This window comes from Hyla sarda, chromosome 7 (genome assembly GCF_029499605.1).
Source record: "Hyla sarda isolate aHylSar1 chromosome 7, aHylSar1.hap1, whole genome shotgun sequence".
Lineage (NCBI taxonomy): Eukaryota > Metazoa > Chordata > Amphibia > Anura > Hylidae > Hyla > Hyla sarda.
This window is the reverse complement of record NC_079195.1, coordinates 165198498-165218983: the sequence shown is the minus strand read 5'-3', so window position 1 is coordinate 165218983 and position 20486 is coordinate 165198498. Positions and strand designations below refer to the sequence as shown.

The 20486-nt window shown below is 44.6% G+C and overlaps 1 protein-coding gene across 2 annotated transcripts in view; it reads left to right on the top strand.

Moving 5' to 3' along the window:
* The window catches only part of TUBGCP2 (tubulin gamma complex associated protein 2), a 104441-nt gene that overhangs the window by 28946 nt on the left and 55009 nt on the right, over positions 1-20486 (top strand). For both annotated transcript variants that reach the window (XM_056531204.1, XM_056531206.1), the window contains exons 7-11: positions 2880-3079; positions 4905-5094; positions 12001-12146; positions 12251-12431; positions 16476-16656. In XM_056531204.1, coding sequence (XP_056387179.1) covers positions 2880-3079; positions 4905-5094; positions 12001-12146; positions 12251-12431; positions 16476-16656 — 898 coding nt within the window. The remainder of the gene's footprint in view (positions 1-2879; positions 3080-4904; positions 5095-12000; positions 12147-12250; positions 12432-16475; positions 16657-20486) is intronic.

The following is a 20486-nucleotide window of genomic DNA, read 5'->3' as shown; positions in this document are numbered from 1 at the left end:
TATATGAGATAATTATTAAATCCACATTCATCTGAATATTGCTCACATCTGTGGGCATACAGCCTTAAATGGATAACTGATTTGAAGCTATATATATTGGTGTTCTAAGTCGTCTGAATTGGTCGATGTAGTAGATCTACCTAATGCTTATATATAGGTTGCTATAGGCAACGACCTATGTTTGATTACTGACAACCTGGTCAGTTTTAATAATTCGTTTTTGTTTTTTTTGGTGAGAGGATATTTTGAGCACTAATTGGTGTTATTTTATGAGATCTTATTAAAAGTTAAGTATTAGGCACTTTCCTCCTTTTTAAGTTTATACTTATAATTTTGATCACTTAATATATGGACCAACATTTTACTTTTGTAAAGTCTCAGAATAACTTAGACACAAACATATTACCACATATTCTGAGAGAGGTCAGATTTATAAAATGGCCTTGGTCATTGAGGCCAAAATTGTGTGTGATATTAGAACATGTCTTCATTCCCTTCTATTGAGCTGAGCTGCACCACACAACCTGCAGACATATGTAGTACAGCTCTGTTTTTCTAGTGCTGGTGTTCCCACCTCCTTTAACCCCTTAACGACGCAGGACGTATATTTACGTCCTGCGCCGGCTCCCGCGATATGAAGCGGGATCACGCCGCGATCCCGCATCATATCGCGTCGGTCCCGGCACTCATCAATGGCCGGGACCCGCGGCTAATACCACACATCGCCGATCGCGGCGATGTGCGGTATTAACCCTTTAGAAGCGGCGGTCAAAGCTGACCGCCGCTTCGAAAGTGAAAGTGACCCGGCTGCTCAGTCGGGCTGTTCGGGACCGCCGCAGTGAAATCGCGGCGTCCCGAACAGCTTGCAGGACACCGGGAGGGCCCTTACCTGCCTCCTCGTGTCCGATCGGCGAATAACTGCTCCGTGCCTGAGATCCAGGCAGGAGCAGTCACGCGCTGATAACACTGATCACAGGCGTGTTAATACACGCCTGTAATCAGGATGAGAGATCAGTGTGTGCAGTGTGTCCCCTATGGGACCTATAACACTGCAAAAAAAAAGTTAAAAAAAAAGTGTTAGTAGAGGTAATTTAACCCCTTCCCTAATAAAAGTTTGAATCACCCCCCTTTTCCCATAAAAAAAATAAAACCGTGTAAAAAATTAAATAAACATATGTGGTATCGCCGCGTGCGTAAATGTCCGAACTATAAAAATATATCATTAATTAAACCGCATGGTCAATGGCGTACGCGCAAAAAAATTCCAAAGTAAAAAAAAGCGCATTTTTGGTCACTTTTTATACCATTAAAAAATGAATAAAAAGTGATCAAAAAGTCCTATCAAAACAAAAATCATACCGATAAAAACTTCAGATCACGGCGCAAAAAATGAGTCCTCATACCGCCCTGTACGTGGAAAAATAAAAAAGTTATAGGGGTCAGAAGATGACATTTTTAAACGTATAAATTTTCCTGCATGTAGTTATGATTTTTTCCAGAAGTGCGACAAAATCAAACCTATATAAGTAGGGTATAATTTTAACCGTATGGACCTACAGATTAATGATAAGGTGTAAATATCTGCGTAGAAACAGAAGCCCCCAAAAGTTACAAAATGGCGTTTTTTCTTCGATTTTGTCGCACAATGATTTTTTTTCCGTTTCGACGTGCATTTTTGGGTAAAATGACTAATGTCACTGCAAAGTAGAATTGGCGACACAAAAAATAAGCCATAATATGGAATTTTAGGTGGAAAATTGAAAGGGTTATGATTTTTAAAAGGTAAGGAGGAAAAATCGAAAGTGCAAAAACTGAAAAACCCTGAGTCCTTAAGGGGTTAAAGAGGACTCCCAGCCCCCTCTGACTTGGGTAGGTGATTGGGAAGCCAAAGCAGACCATCTAAATGAGTTGGGTAACTTGCTATACTCCTATTGACTTTAAAGCATATATCTAGTGATGTAGATAATAACATTATATGTATATTTGTAATGTAAAGTGGTTAAAAATTGCAGGGAATGAATTTTCACTAAAAAAACAAGTTTTTAACCAATGTATATTACAAATATACATAGGTTACTATATACATTATATAAAAAGTCTTTGCAGATGACAGGTAGACCTTCGCAAGACTACGGCTGTTAAAGCTATTAATTTTGTGGAAGTCCCATGCAAGCCTACGGGACTTCTTCCAAATCCTTAGATTAAATGCCCATAGTCTCACACAGATGTCAAACGGCACAAATATTTAAACGTATATCCCTCTGAGCCATCACTGGATGTAAACTTTAATAGGAGTTTTGTAACCATTTTCAGGACAAAAAAGCCATAACAATAGTATGTACACAAAAGCCTATGGCTGGGTTCACACAATATGAAATGAAACATGAGATAACTGCAGTAAATAGGCATATAAAGCTGCACTTTTTTCCTCTTATCTAATATATGGCCGTGATTGCACTCATTGGCGGACATTCATAAAGCTTTTTAGGCATAGAAAAGTCACACATTTTTGAGCAAGCCTCCAATTGTGCAAAAATTTTGGACTTTTTCCCCCTATACACTACTTGTGCCTGATGTTTGAAAGTGCATTGACTTAAAGGATACATCCACTGATTGCTCAGGCGGCAGGAAAATTTTCATCTTGGACTGCACCCTCAAAATGTATAACTAGCTTGAATTGTTTATAGTTTTACTTCTTGTCTCTGTCCATAACATAAGTTTTAGCTAGGAGTGCTGAATCCAGATGTATGTTCTTCTTCGAGACTAATCTTCTGATGCTGCCGAGGTTTCCCCTAGGCCTTTTGAATCTGTATTTTTTTTTTTTTTTTTTGTCGTTCATTATCAATGTACTGCTAATTATTCTTCACTATCTATTACAGGTTCATTGAGGAGAAATCTTCATTTGAGTATGGACAAGTAAACCATGCTTTAAGTGCTGCGATGAGGACTCTGGTGAAAGAATACATGATCCTTGTTACACAGCTGGAACACCTACAGAGACAGGGGCTACTTTCCCTGCAAAAGTTGTGGTTCTATATTCAGCCCACTCTCAGGGCGATGGAGGTATTGGCATCACTTGGTAAGTGTCACTTTTCTGTGTATATTTTAAAACTGTATTTTTGATTACCTATAATAAATAAAGGGTCCTTGCATGCATATGTCTTTTTTTTTTTTTTTGCATTACATCTGTCTCTTAGGAAACCTTACACCAGGCAGTAAAGGGGTTAAATGGCCACTGTCATTTAAGAAAACTTTTGATATGTGACAGGGCATGAAAAGTTTTGACATTCTGTAATGTATACCTGTTAATACATAATCTAAAAAAAATTATGTTTATATAAGAAATACTACCTCCTGGGGACATGGCTTGTACATGGCCATTTGAAGTCACATCTTATCAGAGCTCCGGGACCCACTCGCAGTTACCTGGACTTTCACCCATCTGCCGCTCTCCACAGGATGCACAGTACCCGTAAGACTGAGCTTAAGCCTCCCTGGACCCTTGCAATGTCACATGCTCGCTTTGTCAGCGCTTCTCCTGCTAATTCCCCACAGGCCTCCTTATCCAACATGGTGCGGTTCTCCTCTGCAGCACGCACCTGCCACGTGACTCCTCTGCCAGAGCTCCGCCAGCCCTTCCAGCTACTTATTCCCTTTCCTTGTGGGGATGATATGCAGCTGGCCAACTTTCTCAACATGCAGGACTTACATTAGCCTATGGCTCAGCCACAGTGGTTGGCAGAGATTGATGCTATGATGCATATCTTGCCGACCAAACCCTACCTGGATGCCCTCATTGCCTTCATAGTCATGTTACTCACAAGATGTCGCTGCCGTTAATGCCAGTATCTTCACGGTCGTAGAATCTCTTGCCTCTGGACACAGCTCACACCTCCCTGAATGCCAAAGTTGTGTTTTTTTTCTCCATGCCCTGATCTTGCTGGACTATTCTCTCCATGTCGATAACCTGTTGGTTGCAATAATGTGAAATTGAGGGTCTTCCTGAATCCCTAGTTGGCAACAGATTGGTGTGTGCTTTTAACATATTACTTGGGCACCCCTGACTGGATTTAGATCATACACCAGGTGGCAGGACAGTGTTCCATAGATTGAAATAGGCCATGTGATGTCCTGTCCCGGGTCCATCTTCTAACAAAAAGAGGCCATCCTGCATAGGGCCTGGGAATAGGGTCCTGTTGATCTTGATGAACATCAGATAACTCTTCTTCTTTATGCTTCTTGTCAGACTCTGGCTATGAGAAGACTGTTAAAACTCCTGCTAGGTTTTGCAGGCGGCGGTTCAGGGGTCCGCCTGAGCCTTTTTTTCTGCCAGGGTTGGCATGCCCTCCCCAGGGACTGCTTTAGGACGTCCCATGGTCCTGTGTCCCCCAATGAAGCGCTTGAGAAGTAGAATTTTGGACTTACCGTAAATTGTCGGAACACAGCTCCTGCCCATTGTTTTTGTTGCGGACAGCCGGTTTCCGCCCTTCCGGGGCGGGGGCGTTCTCCCTTTTTGGTCGGTTTCCCTTTTTTCTGGGTGTTGTGTTCGGACTGTTTTTTTCTGGGTTGGCTCTCCTTCTGCTTTGGGACTAAAACGGAGTTGCTCAGAACAGGGGGCGGGTATATCCTGCCGGGAGGAGCCAGCCTTCTTTTGTTTTTTTGCCTAGTGTCAGCCTCCTAGGGGCAAGCAGCATATACCCATGGTCCTGTGTCCCCCAATAGAAGCTCAGAGAAAGAGAATTTACAGTAAGTACAACATTCTACTTTTTTAGGGTACTGGAATACCCCTTTAATCTTAAAAAAAAAAAGTATTTAAATTGTTGATGTATTTTGCGTTGGTTTAATAGCACAGGTCTAGTTTAAAAGCTGTCCTATAGTTTTATTTTTATTTGCTTTTTTTCCAGCCATTTCTTTGGATAAAGGGGAGTGTCTGGGTGGAGCCACACTTAGTCTTTTGCACGATAGAACATTTGGTTACACAGGAGATACCCAGGCACAGGAGCTATGTCTTTATTTGACAAAGGCTGCCAGTGCCCCATACTTTGAGATCCTGGAGAAGTGGATATACAGGGGAATCATCAATGATCCATACAGGTACAAATTTAATCAAAAGTCTAGTTAAAGAAATGTTTTCTCATTTTACAAATCATTTGTGTGCCTATTAGAATGTTTGTATAGCATCATAATGGTAGCTTATAAATAGTGCTAGGAATTATGTACACATTCACTACTGTCCATGTCAGAAATACAGCACTCTTTCCAACAACATATTGCTCAGGGATGTGGATAAGGACAGACAAGACATGGGAGTCAGAAGCTCCCCTATAGCCTTTACTTCTGGTAAAGGTACATTACTTATCTAGCATAATAAATTGTGTTCTGTTGGATTAAATGAAAGGGTACGTACACCTTTGGTACAATATACTGTAGACCAGCATTTTAATAAACTAAACGCCAATCTTTTATTCTTAGAACATGTAGAGACACAAAGAGAAAATAAAGGCTCTATCTGGTGCTGGTTCTTAGTTTTATAAGGTAAAATACAGGTATGCTCACCTATGCCAGCAGCAGCCTGCATTCTCATCAGTTATCCTGGAATGGAGCTTGCACATGCTAGAAGATAGATAGTATATGAGATTCACTAACATACAAGAAAAATGGGCGCTTCTTCTTGACCTGATAAAGGATTTCACCTTTCAAAACGTGTTGTCCTGTGTTTTAATAAACACTTTTACTATTTCCTTCGTGTTACGGTTACCTTCCATGCGCCATCCAGCTCCTGTTCTTCGTGAGCTCCATTAGATCTCGTATACTAAGTTCAAACTTTTATTTTCCTCGCAGTCCATGAGAAACCAGAGCAGAGATACAGGGGCTTTTTGTGTTTCAAATAGCCTTAGCATTCTTGATCCTAGCCATGTTAAGATTAGAAAAATACTTTGGCCATTTAAAATGCATAAATGTCTGTATTTTATATTTTTTTTATGTATGTAAAAAATGACAGTTTGATCTATGGTTTTATTCAACCACTGCAGTACCTTTTGTTGGATTACTATCTAGCTGGAGTGAAATCTGTGTGTTGCTAGTATCTTGGTTGTTTTTGTTGTTTATTTTATTGCTACAATGCATATGGTTTTCAAGGCTAACATGTAAAAATGTTAATTTCTCTATTGGCTCTTTTGGGGGACACAGACCGTAGGTGTATCTTGCTGACTCTAGGAGGTGTGACACTATGGTAACAAAAAAAGTCAGCTCCTCCCTGCAGGATATACCCGCCTTCAGGCTCTGAGCTATTCAGTTTAAGCTTAGTGTCTGAAGGAGGTGGACATGGGCTGGATTCTCCAGTCCAGGTCTTCTGTTTTTTATTTTCATAGTATAGGGAGGTGTTAGTTTTTTATTCCCTTTCTTTTCAGTTTTCAGGTGGGGACTCAGGAACTGCGGTCCACTGTTTCACCATTGCCAGTGAGGGGGCACAGACATTGCGTATATGCGCTGTTAACACCCCCCCCCTAGCCAACGGTCAGCGCCTGGGTGGTACCTCATGGGTCCGTGTCCCCCTTTGTCTCTGCTCGTCTCGCTCGCGCATAGCAGCTAGGCGTGATGCAGGGACCATAAGCTGGCTGAAGACTTCACTGAAGACTCCATTAGGTAAGTTCTTCTGACTGAGGTAAGTACTTTCCCCCCCCCCCCTTTTTCTCCATAGGTATGGACTCGCAACCTCTGCAGACCCCCTGTTTTTGTCCCACCTTCAGTTTTATGGGGCTGCATTTTACAGGGGCTGCATCTTTTTATTGGGGGAGCAGTGGCACCTAAGAGGGCATATATTACAGGGCACTTTACTTCTGGAGGCACTTTATTTTACTGTGTGTGTGTGTGTGTGTGTGTGTGTGTGCTTGGTGGAACTACTTCAGCGCCTTATATGCTGCTGTAAGCCGCGGCGCCACTTCGAGCCGGGCGCTTCTGCGCCAGCTTACTTTTACTTTAGGCCACCCTCTCTATTCCCCCGAGCACTATGCGGACTGGACATGGCGCTCGGGACAAGGAGCGGGTGCCATTACAGTCCTTCTCGGCCGGTCTTAGCTCCGCCCACAGGGCTGGGAGCTTCCAGGGGCGCGAAGCAACCCCCTATCAGCGCCGTGGGCGTGATTTTCACAATATTGGGGCCTGTTACTGGGTGCCTTACTTCGGGCACGCCCCTCCCTTTCTATTGGCTGGTCTTTTTTAGTCTCCTTAGCTGCACGGAGTGAGTTCTCACTGCAGCTGACAGGGGACACAGACCAGGGTGAGAAGGCTAGTCCCTCTCTCTATCTCTTTTTCCACCATTATGTCTACTCCCAGAGCTGTTCCTCCCTCTAGTCAGAAACCTGGAACATCAGTGACTTATTATTTTTGTAAGCACTGTAATACCAAGATGTCTGGCTCTGCTGAGCCCACTTGCCCTGCCTGCTCCACCAGACCCCCTGATACCCCCTGATGCCCTTTCGGTCCCGGTGGGTTCAGCCGTTCCACTCAAGGGATCTTTCCTGCGCGGGACCTCTGAGAGGGCCGCTCCTCGTTCATGCTTCACGCTCTTACAAGCGTACTAGGGGTGCCTCATCTGACTCTTCAATTGAGTTTTCAGATAGACGTGAGCGTTCCCCTTGTGGGTCCTGCCCCCCTGTCATCTGGGCACGAATGTCGCTCCTCCTGAGGACGTTCTCGGATTCGCCGCTCTGCCACGCCAGAGCTGCGTACCCGGTCAGGGTCGCCCCCCTCCACGACTGCCTCTACTCATTCACTTCCCCTGGTGGACGAGGCTTCCGAGCCGGCATCTGACTCAGAGGACCGCTCGGACTCAATTGCAACGGTGAACTCATTGGTGACAGCCATAAGAGACACCCTTTACCTAGAAGATCTTCGGATGTCTATCCAGAAGTATCCTTTCATCGTGCTAAGCCAGCACCTCAAAGGTTCAGCTCTCACGCTGACTTTGACGTCATTCTGGAATCTGCATGGAAACATCCAGACAAGAGGTTCCCGGGAATCAAGACAATCCAAGAACGTTATCCATTTGTCAAGGACCTTGTCGCTAAGATGGTTTCCCCTCCCTCAGTGGATCCACCAATCTCCCGGATCTCTAAGGCGACTACACTGCCTCTGGCATTTGCCGCTGCCTTCAAGGATCCCATGGACAAGAAGGTAGAATCCTTAGCGAGGTTTGCTTCTGAAGCAGCTGGCTCTTCTCTTCTTCCCATCTTCGCCTCGACATGGGTGTCCAAGGCCCTGTCGGAGTGGTGCCAAAAGCTCCATCAGGATATCTTAGCGGGCTCCCCCCCCCCCCCCCCCCAGAGGATCAATCTGCTCTGGCTCTCCAATGCTCTAAAGCTGGGTACATTCTGTGCGCAGCTTCCACGTAGTCAGCCCGTTGTTCTGCCTTTGCTGTGGGTCACCTAGCGGCTCTCCGCCGCTTTATGTGGCTTAAAGCTTGGAATGCGGATGCCGCTTCCAAAAGGTCTCTCACTGAGCTTCCCTTTACGGGTGGCCGTCTTTTTGCCGACCGCCTCGATGAGATTATCTCCGTGGCAACGAGAGGTAAGAGTTCCTTCTTACCTCATAATAAGGCTCGCCCTTCTTCCCAATGGAAGTCCTTTTTCCTTTCGGTCATTTCGGACCTCTGGTTCCAGCTAAGGGTCCGGGCAGGTGCCCTCGCGGGACAAGAAGGCTCCCTCGTGCCGGGCACATCCGGCTTGGAAGTCGGACTCCAACCGGTCCGGCTGTTTTGCGCCCAAATCGTGCAACCGCAAGCCCACTTCTGCTGAAGTGAGGCCCCCACCCACGTTTTCTTTCGGGTGGGAGGTCGTCTCTTGTTTTCCGAGAAATCTGGACTTCACACATTCAGGACTCTGGGGTCAGGGATGTGGTGTCAAACGGTTACTGGATCGAATTTGCCTCCCTTACGAGGGATCGCGTTTTTCGATCCCGGGCCCCCCGGTCTCCCCCTCTGGCGAAGCAATTTCGAGCAGCTCTCCAGTCTCTGCTTCTCCAGGGGGTTATCGTCCCCGTTCCTCCAGGGGAACGTTTTCGGGGTTCTATTCAGATTTTTTTGTGGTCCCCAAGATGGACGGTTCTGTGCGACCAATCCAACCATCACCTTCTCATCCACCACTTCAGAATGGAATCTCTCCGTTCGGTGGTGGCGTCCCTGGAACAAGGGGAGTTACCTTCATCGGTGTACATCACCGATGTGTCAATATTTCTGGGCCATCATCTTTATCTCCGCTTGCGGTTCCGGAGGGGCACTTTCAATTTGTGGCCCTCCCCTTTGGTTTGGCCACGGCTCCTCGGGTCCTTACAAAGATCCTTGCGCCAGTGTTGGGCCTGTTTGGTTGAGGGGAATCTCTGTGATATTCTATCTGGACGACCATCTCATCAAGGCTCCGACCAGAGCCCAGAATCTGGACGTCACTCTCTGACTCGCTTCGGGTGGATGGTCAACTGGGACAAGTCAGTCTTCTGTCCTACCCAGTCTCTAACCTTCATGGGACTTCGATTCGACGGCCTCTGCCCGCATTTGTCTTCCGCCGGACAAACATCTGGCGCTCTGGTCGGGGGTACGCTCCCTTCAGACCCAGGTGTCAGTCTCCATCTGCACAATATGGACGTCCTGGGTCGGGTGGTGGCAACTATGGAGGCCGTACCCTTTGCCCAGTTTCATTACCGCCCCCTTCAACTTGCGATTCTCTCTCGATGAAACAGGTCTCCTCTGTCCCTCGTCAGATTGTTCTCCCTCGCAGGGTCCGTCAGTCTCTGCTCTGGTGGCCCCTTCTTCTCCTAGGGCGGTCCTTTCTTCCCCTTCTCTGGCAGGTTGTTACAACGGTTGCCAGCCTGTTGGGCTGGGGCGGCGTGTTCAGGGATTGGACGGTCCAGGGACTCTGGTCTCCCCTGGAGACCCCTTTTTCCGATAAACCTATTGGAATTACGGACGATTCTTCTTTGTCTTCTTCATTGGGAGTCCCGTCTTCAGTCTCGTCCTGTCCGCATTCAGTCGGACAACGCCACGGCCGTGGCGTACATAATCGACACACATTCCGGGAGTGTTCAACTGGGAAGCGGACTTCCTCAGTCGGTCCTCACCCGACCCCGGCAAGTGGTCTCTTCATCCAGAGGTCTTCGCGCAGCTCTGGGGCCTTCCGGACGTGGACCTCTTCGCGTTCCGGCACAATCGAAAGATCCTTCCGTTTGTGTCCAAATTCCGGGACCCACAGGCTCTGGACGTGGACGCCCTAGTGATTCCTTGGGCGGGGTTCGCCCTACCTTATCTGTTCCCTCCTCTCCCGCTGCTTCCTAGGGTGCTGAGGAAGCTCAAGGCAGAGGACGTCCTTGCTTTTCTGGTAACTCCAGATTGGCCCTGAAGGTCGTGGTACGCCGAGGTAGTCAGGCTCCTGGATGATGCTTCTCTGCGCCTTCCGCTCCGCCTGGTCCTACCCTCTCGGGGTCCTCTTGCCACCCCAATTTACAGTCGCTGCATTGGTTGGCGTGGCGCTTGAGACCGTGGTTTTGAGAGCCTGCGGGTTCTCTTCCCAAGTCATTCACACCATGTTCTAGGCTCGTAAGCCCTCCTCCGCACAAATTTACCACCGTACTTGGTGGTTTTTATTTTCGTTGGTGTGAAGCTCAGGACTTCTCCCCGGTGACCTTCTCGGTTCCCCGTCTTCTCTCCTTTTTTTGCAGTAGGGGTTGGAACTGGGGTTGTCTCTCAGTTCCCTTAAAGGTCAGGTTGCGGCCCCTGGTTTCTATTTCTCATGTCCAGACCTTCATGCAAGGAGTGGCGCACGCTGCTCCTCCTTATCTGTCACCTTCTCCCCCTTGGGACTTGAACTTGGTTCTGAGTGCCCTCCAGGGTGAACCTTTTGAGCCCCTTAGAGAGGTGTCTCTCCGAACTCCTTTCTTGGAAAGTGGCGTTTCTTGTTGCTATCACCTCCATCGGGAGGGTGTCTGAACTGGCAGTCTTTCCTGCCGTTCTCCATCTCTGGTGATCCACCAGGACAGGTCGTTTTCCGGCCAGTTCCTTCCTTTTTGTCTAAGGTGGTCTCGGTCTTTCATCTCAATGAGGACTTTGTCCTCCCGTCCTTTTGTCTGGCTCCTTCTCATCCTAAGGAGCGTTTACTACACAACACAAGCTGGTTGTAGTTTTGGGCTGTTCGGTCTTATCTCTCCATCACTTCTTTGTTTCGTCAGTGTGATTCCTTTGTCGTCCTTACGGAAGGTCGTCGCAAGGGACAACCTGCTTCCAAGGCCACCATTTCTCGGTGGATTCGATCCGCCATTGCGGAAGCCTATCGCTGTAAGGGGAAGATTCCTCCTTTCAGGGTTGTGGCTCATTCCACACGTTCTGTTGGGCTTCCTGGGCTCTCCAGAATAGAGCTTCAGCCTCGCAGATTTGCAGGGCAGCTACCTAGTCTTCTTTGCACACTCTCTCAAGGTTTTTCAGAGTTCATACGTTCGCATCGGCTGATGGTAGTCTGGGTAGTTGTGTTGCAGGCGTCAGTGGATCGGCCGTCTGCCTGACTACTTATCTGCCCACCCAAGGGACGGCTTTGGTACGTCCCACGGTCTGTGTCCCCCAATGGAGCCAATAGAGAAAAGGAGATTTTTTGACACTTACCGTAAAATCTCTTTCTCGAAGGATCCATTGGGGGACACAGCTCCCGCCCTTTTTGGGTTTTTTAATTTGGTTCTCTGTCCGAGGGTGTATTCAGTTGTGTTTTTTCTTCTGGTTCTCGGAGAGTTTGGGGTTTTTCTTTGCCCTATTGGTCTCCTCCTATTGCTCTGGAACTTAAACCGAATAGCTCAGAGCCTGAAGTCGGGTATATCCTGCTGGGAGGAGCTGACTTTTTTTGTTACCATAGTGTCACACCTCCTAGAGACAGCAAGATACACCCACGATCTGTGTCCCCCAATGGATCCTTCGAGAAAGAGAGATTTTACGGTAAGTGTCAAAAAATCTCCTTTTTGCTTACACAGTGAATTCATGGTAGAGGAACACGAGTTACAAAAAGAGAAAATACAAGAGGATTATAATGATAAGTACTGGGATCAACGGTACACCATTGTGCAACAGCAGATTCCATCATTCCTTCAAAAGGTTGCAGACAAAATCCTTAGTACAGGTAACATTTTCAACTTCTTATATCCTGTTGTTTCTAAAAACTTTTGCAGATAACAAATGACAGAAGTTTGTGTAAAAAGGATTGCTCTTTTTGTTCTTTACCAGGTAAATACCTAAATGTAGTCAGGGAGTGTGGTCGTGATGTCACTTGTCCTGATGCCAAGGAAATCATTTACACACTTAAGGAACGGGCCTATGTTGAACAGATTGAGAAGGCATATAGCTATGCAAGCAAAGTACTTTTGGATTTTTTGATGGAAGAAAAAGAGTTGGTTGCTCATCTTCGGTATGTGAACATTATAGTTATTTCATTTAATCCCCATAAAGAGATAACTGTATAATTCTAACTTAAGGAGTACCTGTCACCGAATAAAACTTCTAATATAGTATTCCTTGTTTAATTAGCAGACACTTTCCCATTCACTTGCTTTTAAAATTAACAACATAAATATGCTTAAATTGTAATTAAAAAATGGCCACTAGGTGGCTCTGTTCTGTTCCCTACCACAATTAATACTTTGAGTTTGGTCACCTCCCGGCCTGGCAGGAGACCAAACTCAGGAAGTGTTTCTTCACTGAGCTTGATTGACAGCTGCACAGAGCCTCATTGAAATCTGCAAAGAGCCTCACTGAAAGCTGCATTGAGCCTCACTGAAAGATGCACAGAGCTTGAGGTCTTCTATTCATCACAGCACTGCAACCATGTGAGGGCGGAAGTGGTCCCCTAGCAGGCTTCAGTGATATCATGCCTGCTAGGAAATGTCCACTTTCTCCTGCTGGGAGATTGCACTATGTGAGCAAGAATAAAAGTATGATACAGAGCTTTTTAAAGCTCTGACATTTTTTTAAGGGTGGGAGGAGTTTTAGGAGTAGTTAGGGAACATAGCCTGAGTTACTTTAGAAAAATTTATTTGGTGACCAGTTCTTTCTTAGTACTTCAATATACTCAGGCTTTCCTTCTTTTTTATTTTTTATTTATTACTGTAAATTTTTATTAAAGTTTTAACATACAGAAATAATGCCATAGACAACATATGCAGATGTAAAACAAATGTCAATGGTGAATACAAACAGTTACAAGAGGTGACTTGGGGCAAAGTAAAATGCCCGAGCAATTGTTCCAAAAATACCACACAAATGGTATGCAGTGATCAGTCAGCTCTCTCAACATAACCAAGGTACCAAAAAGGACCACTGAAGGCCCACATACAAGACATCCAGGACAAAAAAGAGCAAAACATGACATAGAGAGGACTAACAATGACAAAAACAAAACAGTACAAGGATGACAAAAGGAGGAGGGGGGAGGGGAAGAAGAAAGAATAGCTGGAAGTCAAGGGAAAGGAAGGAAGGGGAGGGGGGGAGTAGGAAGGGCAGGGGACAGTAGAGGGATAGTATCAGAAAAAAAGTAGAAGGATTAAGGGGATTGTCTATCTGAAAACCGATCCCAGGGTTCCCAAAAAGAGAGGAAGAGAGGCATGGAGTTATTAAGGGAAGCTGTGAGGGATTCTAGGTAACGTATCTCCCGAATTCTTGTTACAAGATCTATTTCAGAGGGAGGAAGGGCCTGCTTCCAGTGTTCAGCAATAAGAGTTTTGGCTACCAAAACAATGTGCATAAAAAGTTTGAAAGGTCTTTTGGACAGAGCCCTTCTAGAGAGATGCAGATGAAGTATACTAGTGGGTCCAAGAGGACTGCGACACCCAGTACTTCAGTGACCAACGACCTCACCACTTCCCAATAGGGAACAATCCCAGGGCAGGACCAAAATATATGGAAAACTGTGCCCAGCCCTACTCCACAGCGCCAACACTGAGAGGGGAATATTTGGGTTCAGTTTATTAAGCATCTTGGGGGTATGATACCAGCAATTAGCATTTTAAATTGTGTTTCTTTGTAGGCTGTGCAAATGGAGGCTTTAGAGGCCCGTTGCCATATGATCTGCCATTGGGGAAGTGTGATGGTGGTGTTCAAGGCCTCCTCCCAACGACTCATGTAGCGATGTGATGGGGGACTCCCATTTAGTGGAGGGTTAATAATAGAATAGATGTCCAAGAGAAGCCCCTTCATCTGCGGTCCAGAACTGCATAACCGCTCAAAGGCCGTAGGTATGGAGACCACATTAGTACCCAGGGCAGACAACATAAAGTGCAGAAGCTGTAGATAATGGAGTCGTTCAGAGGAGGGAAGACGAGTGCGAGAGACCAAGTTCTCAAAGGACAGTAGCGTGCGGGAAAGAGGGTCTACAACATTAGCCCAACAGAAAAGCGCTCTACACCCCCCCCCCCCCCCCCTCATTCCTATACTCTGGCTTTTCATCACCAAAAATAATTATTACAGCATAGACCAACATTTTGCTCCTGTTTTAAATTACAACTATGAAAAGGAAGATGTTTAGATTCTTTTTTTGTCTTGAATGATCCACTGCCTGAGAAAACAGGATACCTGGTTTGAAGAACTTTGTTGCAGAACATCCATGTTTATGCTGCATATTACTCAGCTAAGTTGCAAGAAAGCAATGAGGAGTTAAAGGTTATTCCTCAGCCTTTATGTTGTTTTTGTTTTGTTTTTCATTTTAACTCTTCTGCATTACCCATCAGCTTTTATCCACTCCCTGTTCATTGCAATTGTAGGATCTTAGGCAGTACACTCAAACAGAACTGTCACGACTTCACATCGTGGACGGGGGTGAACTTCCCAGAAATAAGAGGCTATAACTTGTCATGTATTTTAAGACATCATGAACGTGTTCCATAACACCTCCATATATTCTAACACGCCCCTGTAAATCCAATATGCTGCCCCATGGCACCCTATGGCTCTGCGCCATTGTCCTTTTTCCTCACTGCCGCCACCCATCAAGGGATCCTTGTTGCTTAGGGATACCATAGCTGCTTAGAAGGTCCTTAGAAGCCGTATGGGGCTATCCTATTGTTGCTCGAAATATCTCTCCCCCTGGTACACTCCAGAATTCCTGGAAGGCCATCGGAGCGCACTATTTCATTTGTGGAGGCTGAAGGGGATCAATACCCAGGGCAACCTCATGAAAGACATTGCCACCAAGAGCCCCTCCACCTTACCCTCCAATGTTGTTACATTCTTAAGGGATGATCCTATCCTTCTCCCACATAGCCTTGGGATGGGAGGTCGGGATGGGAGGTCAAGATAGAAGGACGGGATGGTCGGGCTAGGAGGTCAGACTAGGAGGTCGAGATAGGAGGTCAAGATCGGAGGACGGGATGGTTGGCATAGGAGGACGGGATAGGAGGTTGAGATAGGAGGTCGAGATAAGAGGACTGAATAGGAGGTCTGGGTATGAGGACAGGATATGGGATTGGGATATGACAACAATATATGGGGATGGGATATGACGTCAAAAGCTTCCTCCTTTGACGATTTTCCTCCCCAACAAGTATGAGGCAGGAAAAACCGGGCAAAGCCAGGTACTCAGCTAGTTGTTAATAAATGTATTCTTTCATTTCAATTTGGAGTGCTATAGATTACTACATTCAATGGGTAAAAATCACAGACTTTTTGCTGAATTATGTAAATGTCTGAGTGAAGAACACAGCTGGCCTACAAGTTCAAGGGGGGCCTGGATGTTTTTCTGGAAAAATATAATATTACAGGTTATGTATACTAGATTTATGGGGATAGAATGTTGATCCAGGGATTTATTCAGATCACCATATTTGGGTCAGGAAGGAATTTTGGCATCAGCCCCATGTTTTTTTTTTTTTTTTACCTTCCTCTGGATTAACACAATAGGCTTTTAGGTTGAACTCAATGGACTCAACCTTACAAACTATGGGGGAGATTTATCAAAACCTGTCCAGAGGAAAAGTTGCTGAGTTGAAAGAAGCGATCTGATTGGTTGCTATGGGCAACTCAGCAACTTTTCCTCTGGACAGGTTTTGATAAATCTCCCCATATGTTACTATGTAATCTCAGATTGGCGGGACTTTATTTTGATATGGGCTGTGTTCGGCTTGGTTAAGCATGGAGACTGCACAGGGGTATGCATATTTAATGAAGGGGCATGGCACTGGTCTGATGATCAGATGATGATCATTGATCCTGCTCTGTGTGAGACACACCCTCTCATTACATATGCACAGCCCCTTACAGTCACTGCATTGAACTAAGCCCATATGAAAAAAAAAAAAGTCCTGCCTATTAGACAGATTTACTAAATTTACTTATTTTCTCAGAGTGTGTGCCATATGTAAAATATATATGTTTTACAAATGACAGGTATCAGCTGTATTACACAGCTGACAAACTAACACTCACAATATCCCTTTTTTTTCTTTTACATTTTTGTTGAAAGGTCCATCAAGCATTACTTCCTAATGGATCAAGGAGACTTCTTTGTCCATTTCATGGATCTGACTGAGGAAGAACTTAAGAAAACAGTAGAAGACATCATTCCAACCCGACTGGAAGCTTTGTTAGAACTAGCGTTACGAATGAGTACTGCAAATACAGATCCTTTTAAGGATGATCTAAAGGTACTGTGAACATTTTAAAGTAAGCAGAAATTGTTTGATTTCAGTTATGTTAAAGCGTTCATAAATAACTTATAGGGGAAACTGACAGCTGGCTTACTGACACTAAACCCAATAGACAGGGTTATAGTCCGGGTAAACCTGCTTAAAATTTGATATAATCCGATCAGTGCCTCTGTTCAGGAGATACAAGTAGCATAGGGTTCGTTGCTAATATGCTAATGCCGTCATTTGTCCAATGAAGACAGCAGCAGGCATGCAGAGCTTCCCTGCCTCCATCCCCTCTGCTCCCATATGCCCATCCAACTCATGAATATACATAGAGGACCCTTCACCCATGTGAACACGCTGCGGGCGGGCATATGGGAGCAGAGAGGAAGGAGGCAAGGAAGCTCTGTATGCCAGCTCACGCCTCCATTGCACAAAGGACATCATTAGCATATTAGATACTGACCCTATTACTTCTTGTATCTCCTGAACATCTGGAGATACATCTTCCCTACTAGACTAGACTTCTTTGTTAAAATCAATTTCTTGTTAGTATCTAGTAAAAGAAATCCAGCTCCAGTAACAATCAAAGCATTTTCTTTGTCAGAAACTTGCATCCCATCATAGTAAGTAATTAGTGATGAATGGATACTGCTTTTATTAATGTAAGTTGCTGACAATAAAGAAAATGTTTTGGCTGTTGCACTACTGGCGTTGGATATCCTTTACATGTGGATTGCTCAGAGTAACTCTGATTCTAGATCCAAAGACCCCCAAAGTGAACAGGTAGGGTCCAGTAAGGTGCTATTTTGTTTTACCACGGTCACCAGACTAATCCCTTTAGTCTAGTGTCTCCAAGAGCTAGGCACACACTGCTCAGCTGCTTAGATAATTTACTGCATATGATTCCTGCAGTAAGTCCCAACCGGCAGACGTGGCTTCTACCAGTGGCAATGTCCAGTTGCTAGTCAGTTTGATACCTCCACTGCTTTTGTGTCAGGTACTGGTGAAATCTGATTCTTATCCTGACCTCAACCTTGTTACGAGTCATGCTTGCACCTTCTTGTCATCTCATCACTACATTCCTGGTCCGCGTGCCTGTTGCTTTCTGTTTTGATCTCACCGTGACTATGCTTGGCTGCATTCCATACCACACTACAGCTCCCTGAGCTAACCGGCAACTTTCACTTTCGTTTTTAGCCGCGCGGCTAAGCTTTGAGCTTCAGAAGCTCATAAGTACTGAAAGGATTAAGATTTTTTAATAGAAGTAATTTACAAATCAGTTTAACTTTCTGGAGCCAGTTGATATATAAAAAAGTTTTTTTCCTGGATAACCCATTTAATGCTTATAAAGAAATATAAAATCCCATCCCTTCCCCAATATCGCGCCACACCCCTACCCTTCAATTCCCTGGTTAAACTTGATGGACATATGTCTTTTTTCAACCGTACTATGTACTATGTAAAGTAGACCTATTGTATATGTGAATCAATATATAATTTATTTGGGATGTCCATTTTCCTTATAAGCGGAGAGCTTCAAAGTAAAAAAAAAAAGCAACATTTTCAAATTCTTCATCACATTTTTGAATTTTTCACCAAGAAATGATGCAAGTATCAACAAAATGTTACCACTAACATAAAGTAGAATATGTCACGAAAAAACTATCTCTGAATCAGAATGAAAGGTAAAAGCATCCCAGAGTTATTGATGCTTAAAGTGACAGTGGTCAGATGTGCAAAAAAAGGCCCGGGTCCTTAAGTTGAAAATGGTCTGGGTCCTTAACCTCTTAAGGACTTAGGGCGTACCTGTATGCCCTAAGCCCGGTCCCGGTGTGAAAAACACATCACACCGGTTCGGTCCCGGCTGCTAATGATAGCCGGGACCCTGGGCTAACAGCGCGCGGCACTGATCGTTGTGCCACGCGCTGTTAACCCTTCAGACGCGGCGATCAAAGTTGACCGCTGCGTCTGAAAACTAAAGTAAACGGTTCCCGGCAGCTCATTCGGGATGATCGGGACATCGCAATAAAATTGCGATGTTTTGATCAGCTTGGACGAAGGCGGAGGTCTCCTTACCTCTCTCCGCGGCGTCCGTTCAGGGATTGATTGTTCCAAGCCTGAGCTACAGGCTTGAGCAATTGAGCCCCTATCTGACTGATCCGTGCAAAGCTATGGCTTTGCAGGGAACAGCATAGGAGATCAGTGTGTGCAGTGTTATAGCTCCCTATGGGAGCTATAACACTGCTAAAAAAAGTGGAAAAAAAAAGTTAACAAAGGTCATTTAACCCCTTCCCTATTAAAAGTTTGAATCACCCCCCTTTTCCCATAAAAAAAACCCTGTGTAAATAAAAATAAACATATGTGGTATCGCCATGAGCTAAAATGTCCGAACTATAAAAATATATTGTTATTTAAATTGCACGGTCAATGGTGTGCGCGCAAAAAAATTCCAAAGTCCAAAATAGTGTATTTTTGGTCACTTTTTATATCATGAAAAAATGAATAAAAAGCGATCAAAAAGTCTGATCAATACAAAAATGGTACCAATAAAAACTTCAGAACACGGCGCAAAAAATTAGTCCTCATACCGGCGGAAAAATAAAGTTATAGGGGTTAGAAGATGAGAATTTTTAACATATAAATTTTCCTACATGTAGTTATGATTTTTTTTCTGAAGTACGACAATATCCAACCTATATAAGTAGGGTATAATTTTAACCGTATGGACCTACAGAATAAAGGTAAGGTGATATTTTTACCGAAAATGCACTGCGTAGAAATGGAAGCCCCCAAAAATTATAAAATTGCATTTTTTTCTTCAATTTTGTTGCACAAATTTTTTTTTTTTTCCGTTTCACCGTGGATTTTTCGGTAAAATGACTGTCACTGCAAAGTAGAATTGGTGGCGCAAAAAATAAGCCATCATATGGATTTTTTGGTGCAAAATTGAAAGCGTTATATGATTTTTAGAAGGTGATGAGGAGAAAATGAAAATGCAAAAACGGAAAAACGCTGAGTCCTTAAGGGGTAAGCAGGACAACCACTCCAGCCTCAAAATCTCTCTTAACATTGCAGAGAGTCAGTTGAATTGTTAGATTCCTTTACAGATTGTAAGCTTCTTTGAGTAGGTCCCTCATTTCTTTTGTTTTGTAATTTACCGTAGCTTTTTATTCTGTAAAGTTTTATTCTGGTCTGTACATCGGCCAACTATATTTTAAGGTAATGTGCAATTTTTCAAAACTATTAGGAAAGATTGTCAATCATCAAAATTCATTCTCTCAAACCTAGAAAACGAAATTCCTAGGGATTATCTGTGACTTCATGAAGGCCAGGGTTCTTCTCTTTGTGGAAAAGTCTACTGATGGTAGCGCTTCTTTGATCCATTTGCTTCTGCTTGAAAGTGTTCAGTGTCTTAAGAGTACTAGTGATTGCCCGTTCCATGTAGGCCATCAGTGCATTATGGGCATGCCGTCATCAGGCTTCAGATTCTCTAGTATGCTTTGCAACCACCTTGAAAATTCAGAGATTGTAAACAAGTACAGCAGAAAGATATCCAGTCCTCCAGAGTAGGTCAGGGTACTATTAGATACCCATAAACCTTAGATAAATACCAGATGTAGCACACAATGCAGTTGGTTTGCATACATATGTTCTTAGGGTATGTTCACACTGAGGAATTGGGGCGGAAATCACGCTGAAGATTTTCACCCCAAAACACAGGTTTTTTTTCCGCTCAGAATTAGCAGCGATTTTGTGCGGAAATGCAGGTTTCATGCGGAGGAGGAGAAGAGGAGGAGTATCGAGAGTGGGAGGAGTTCCTGCGGCCATTTCCACAGACTGAT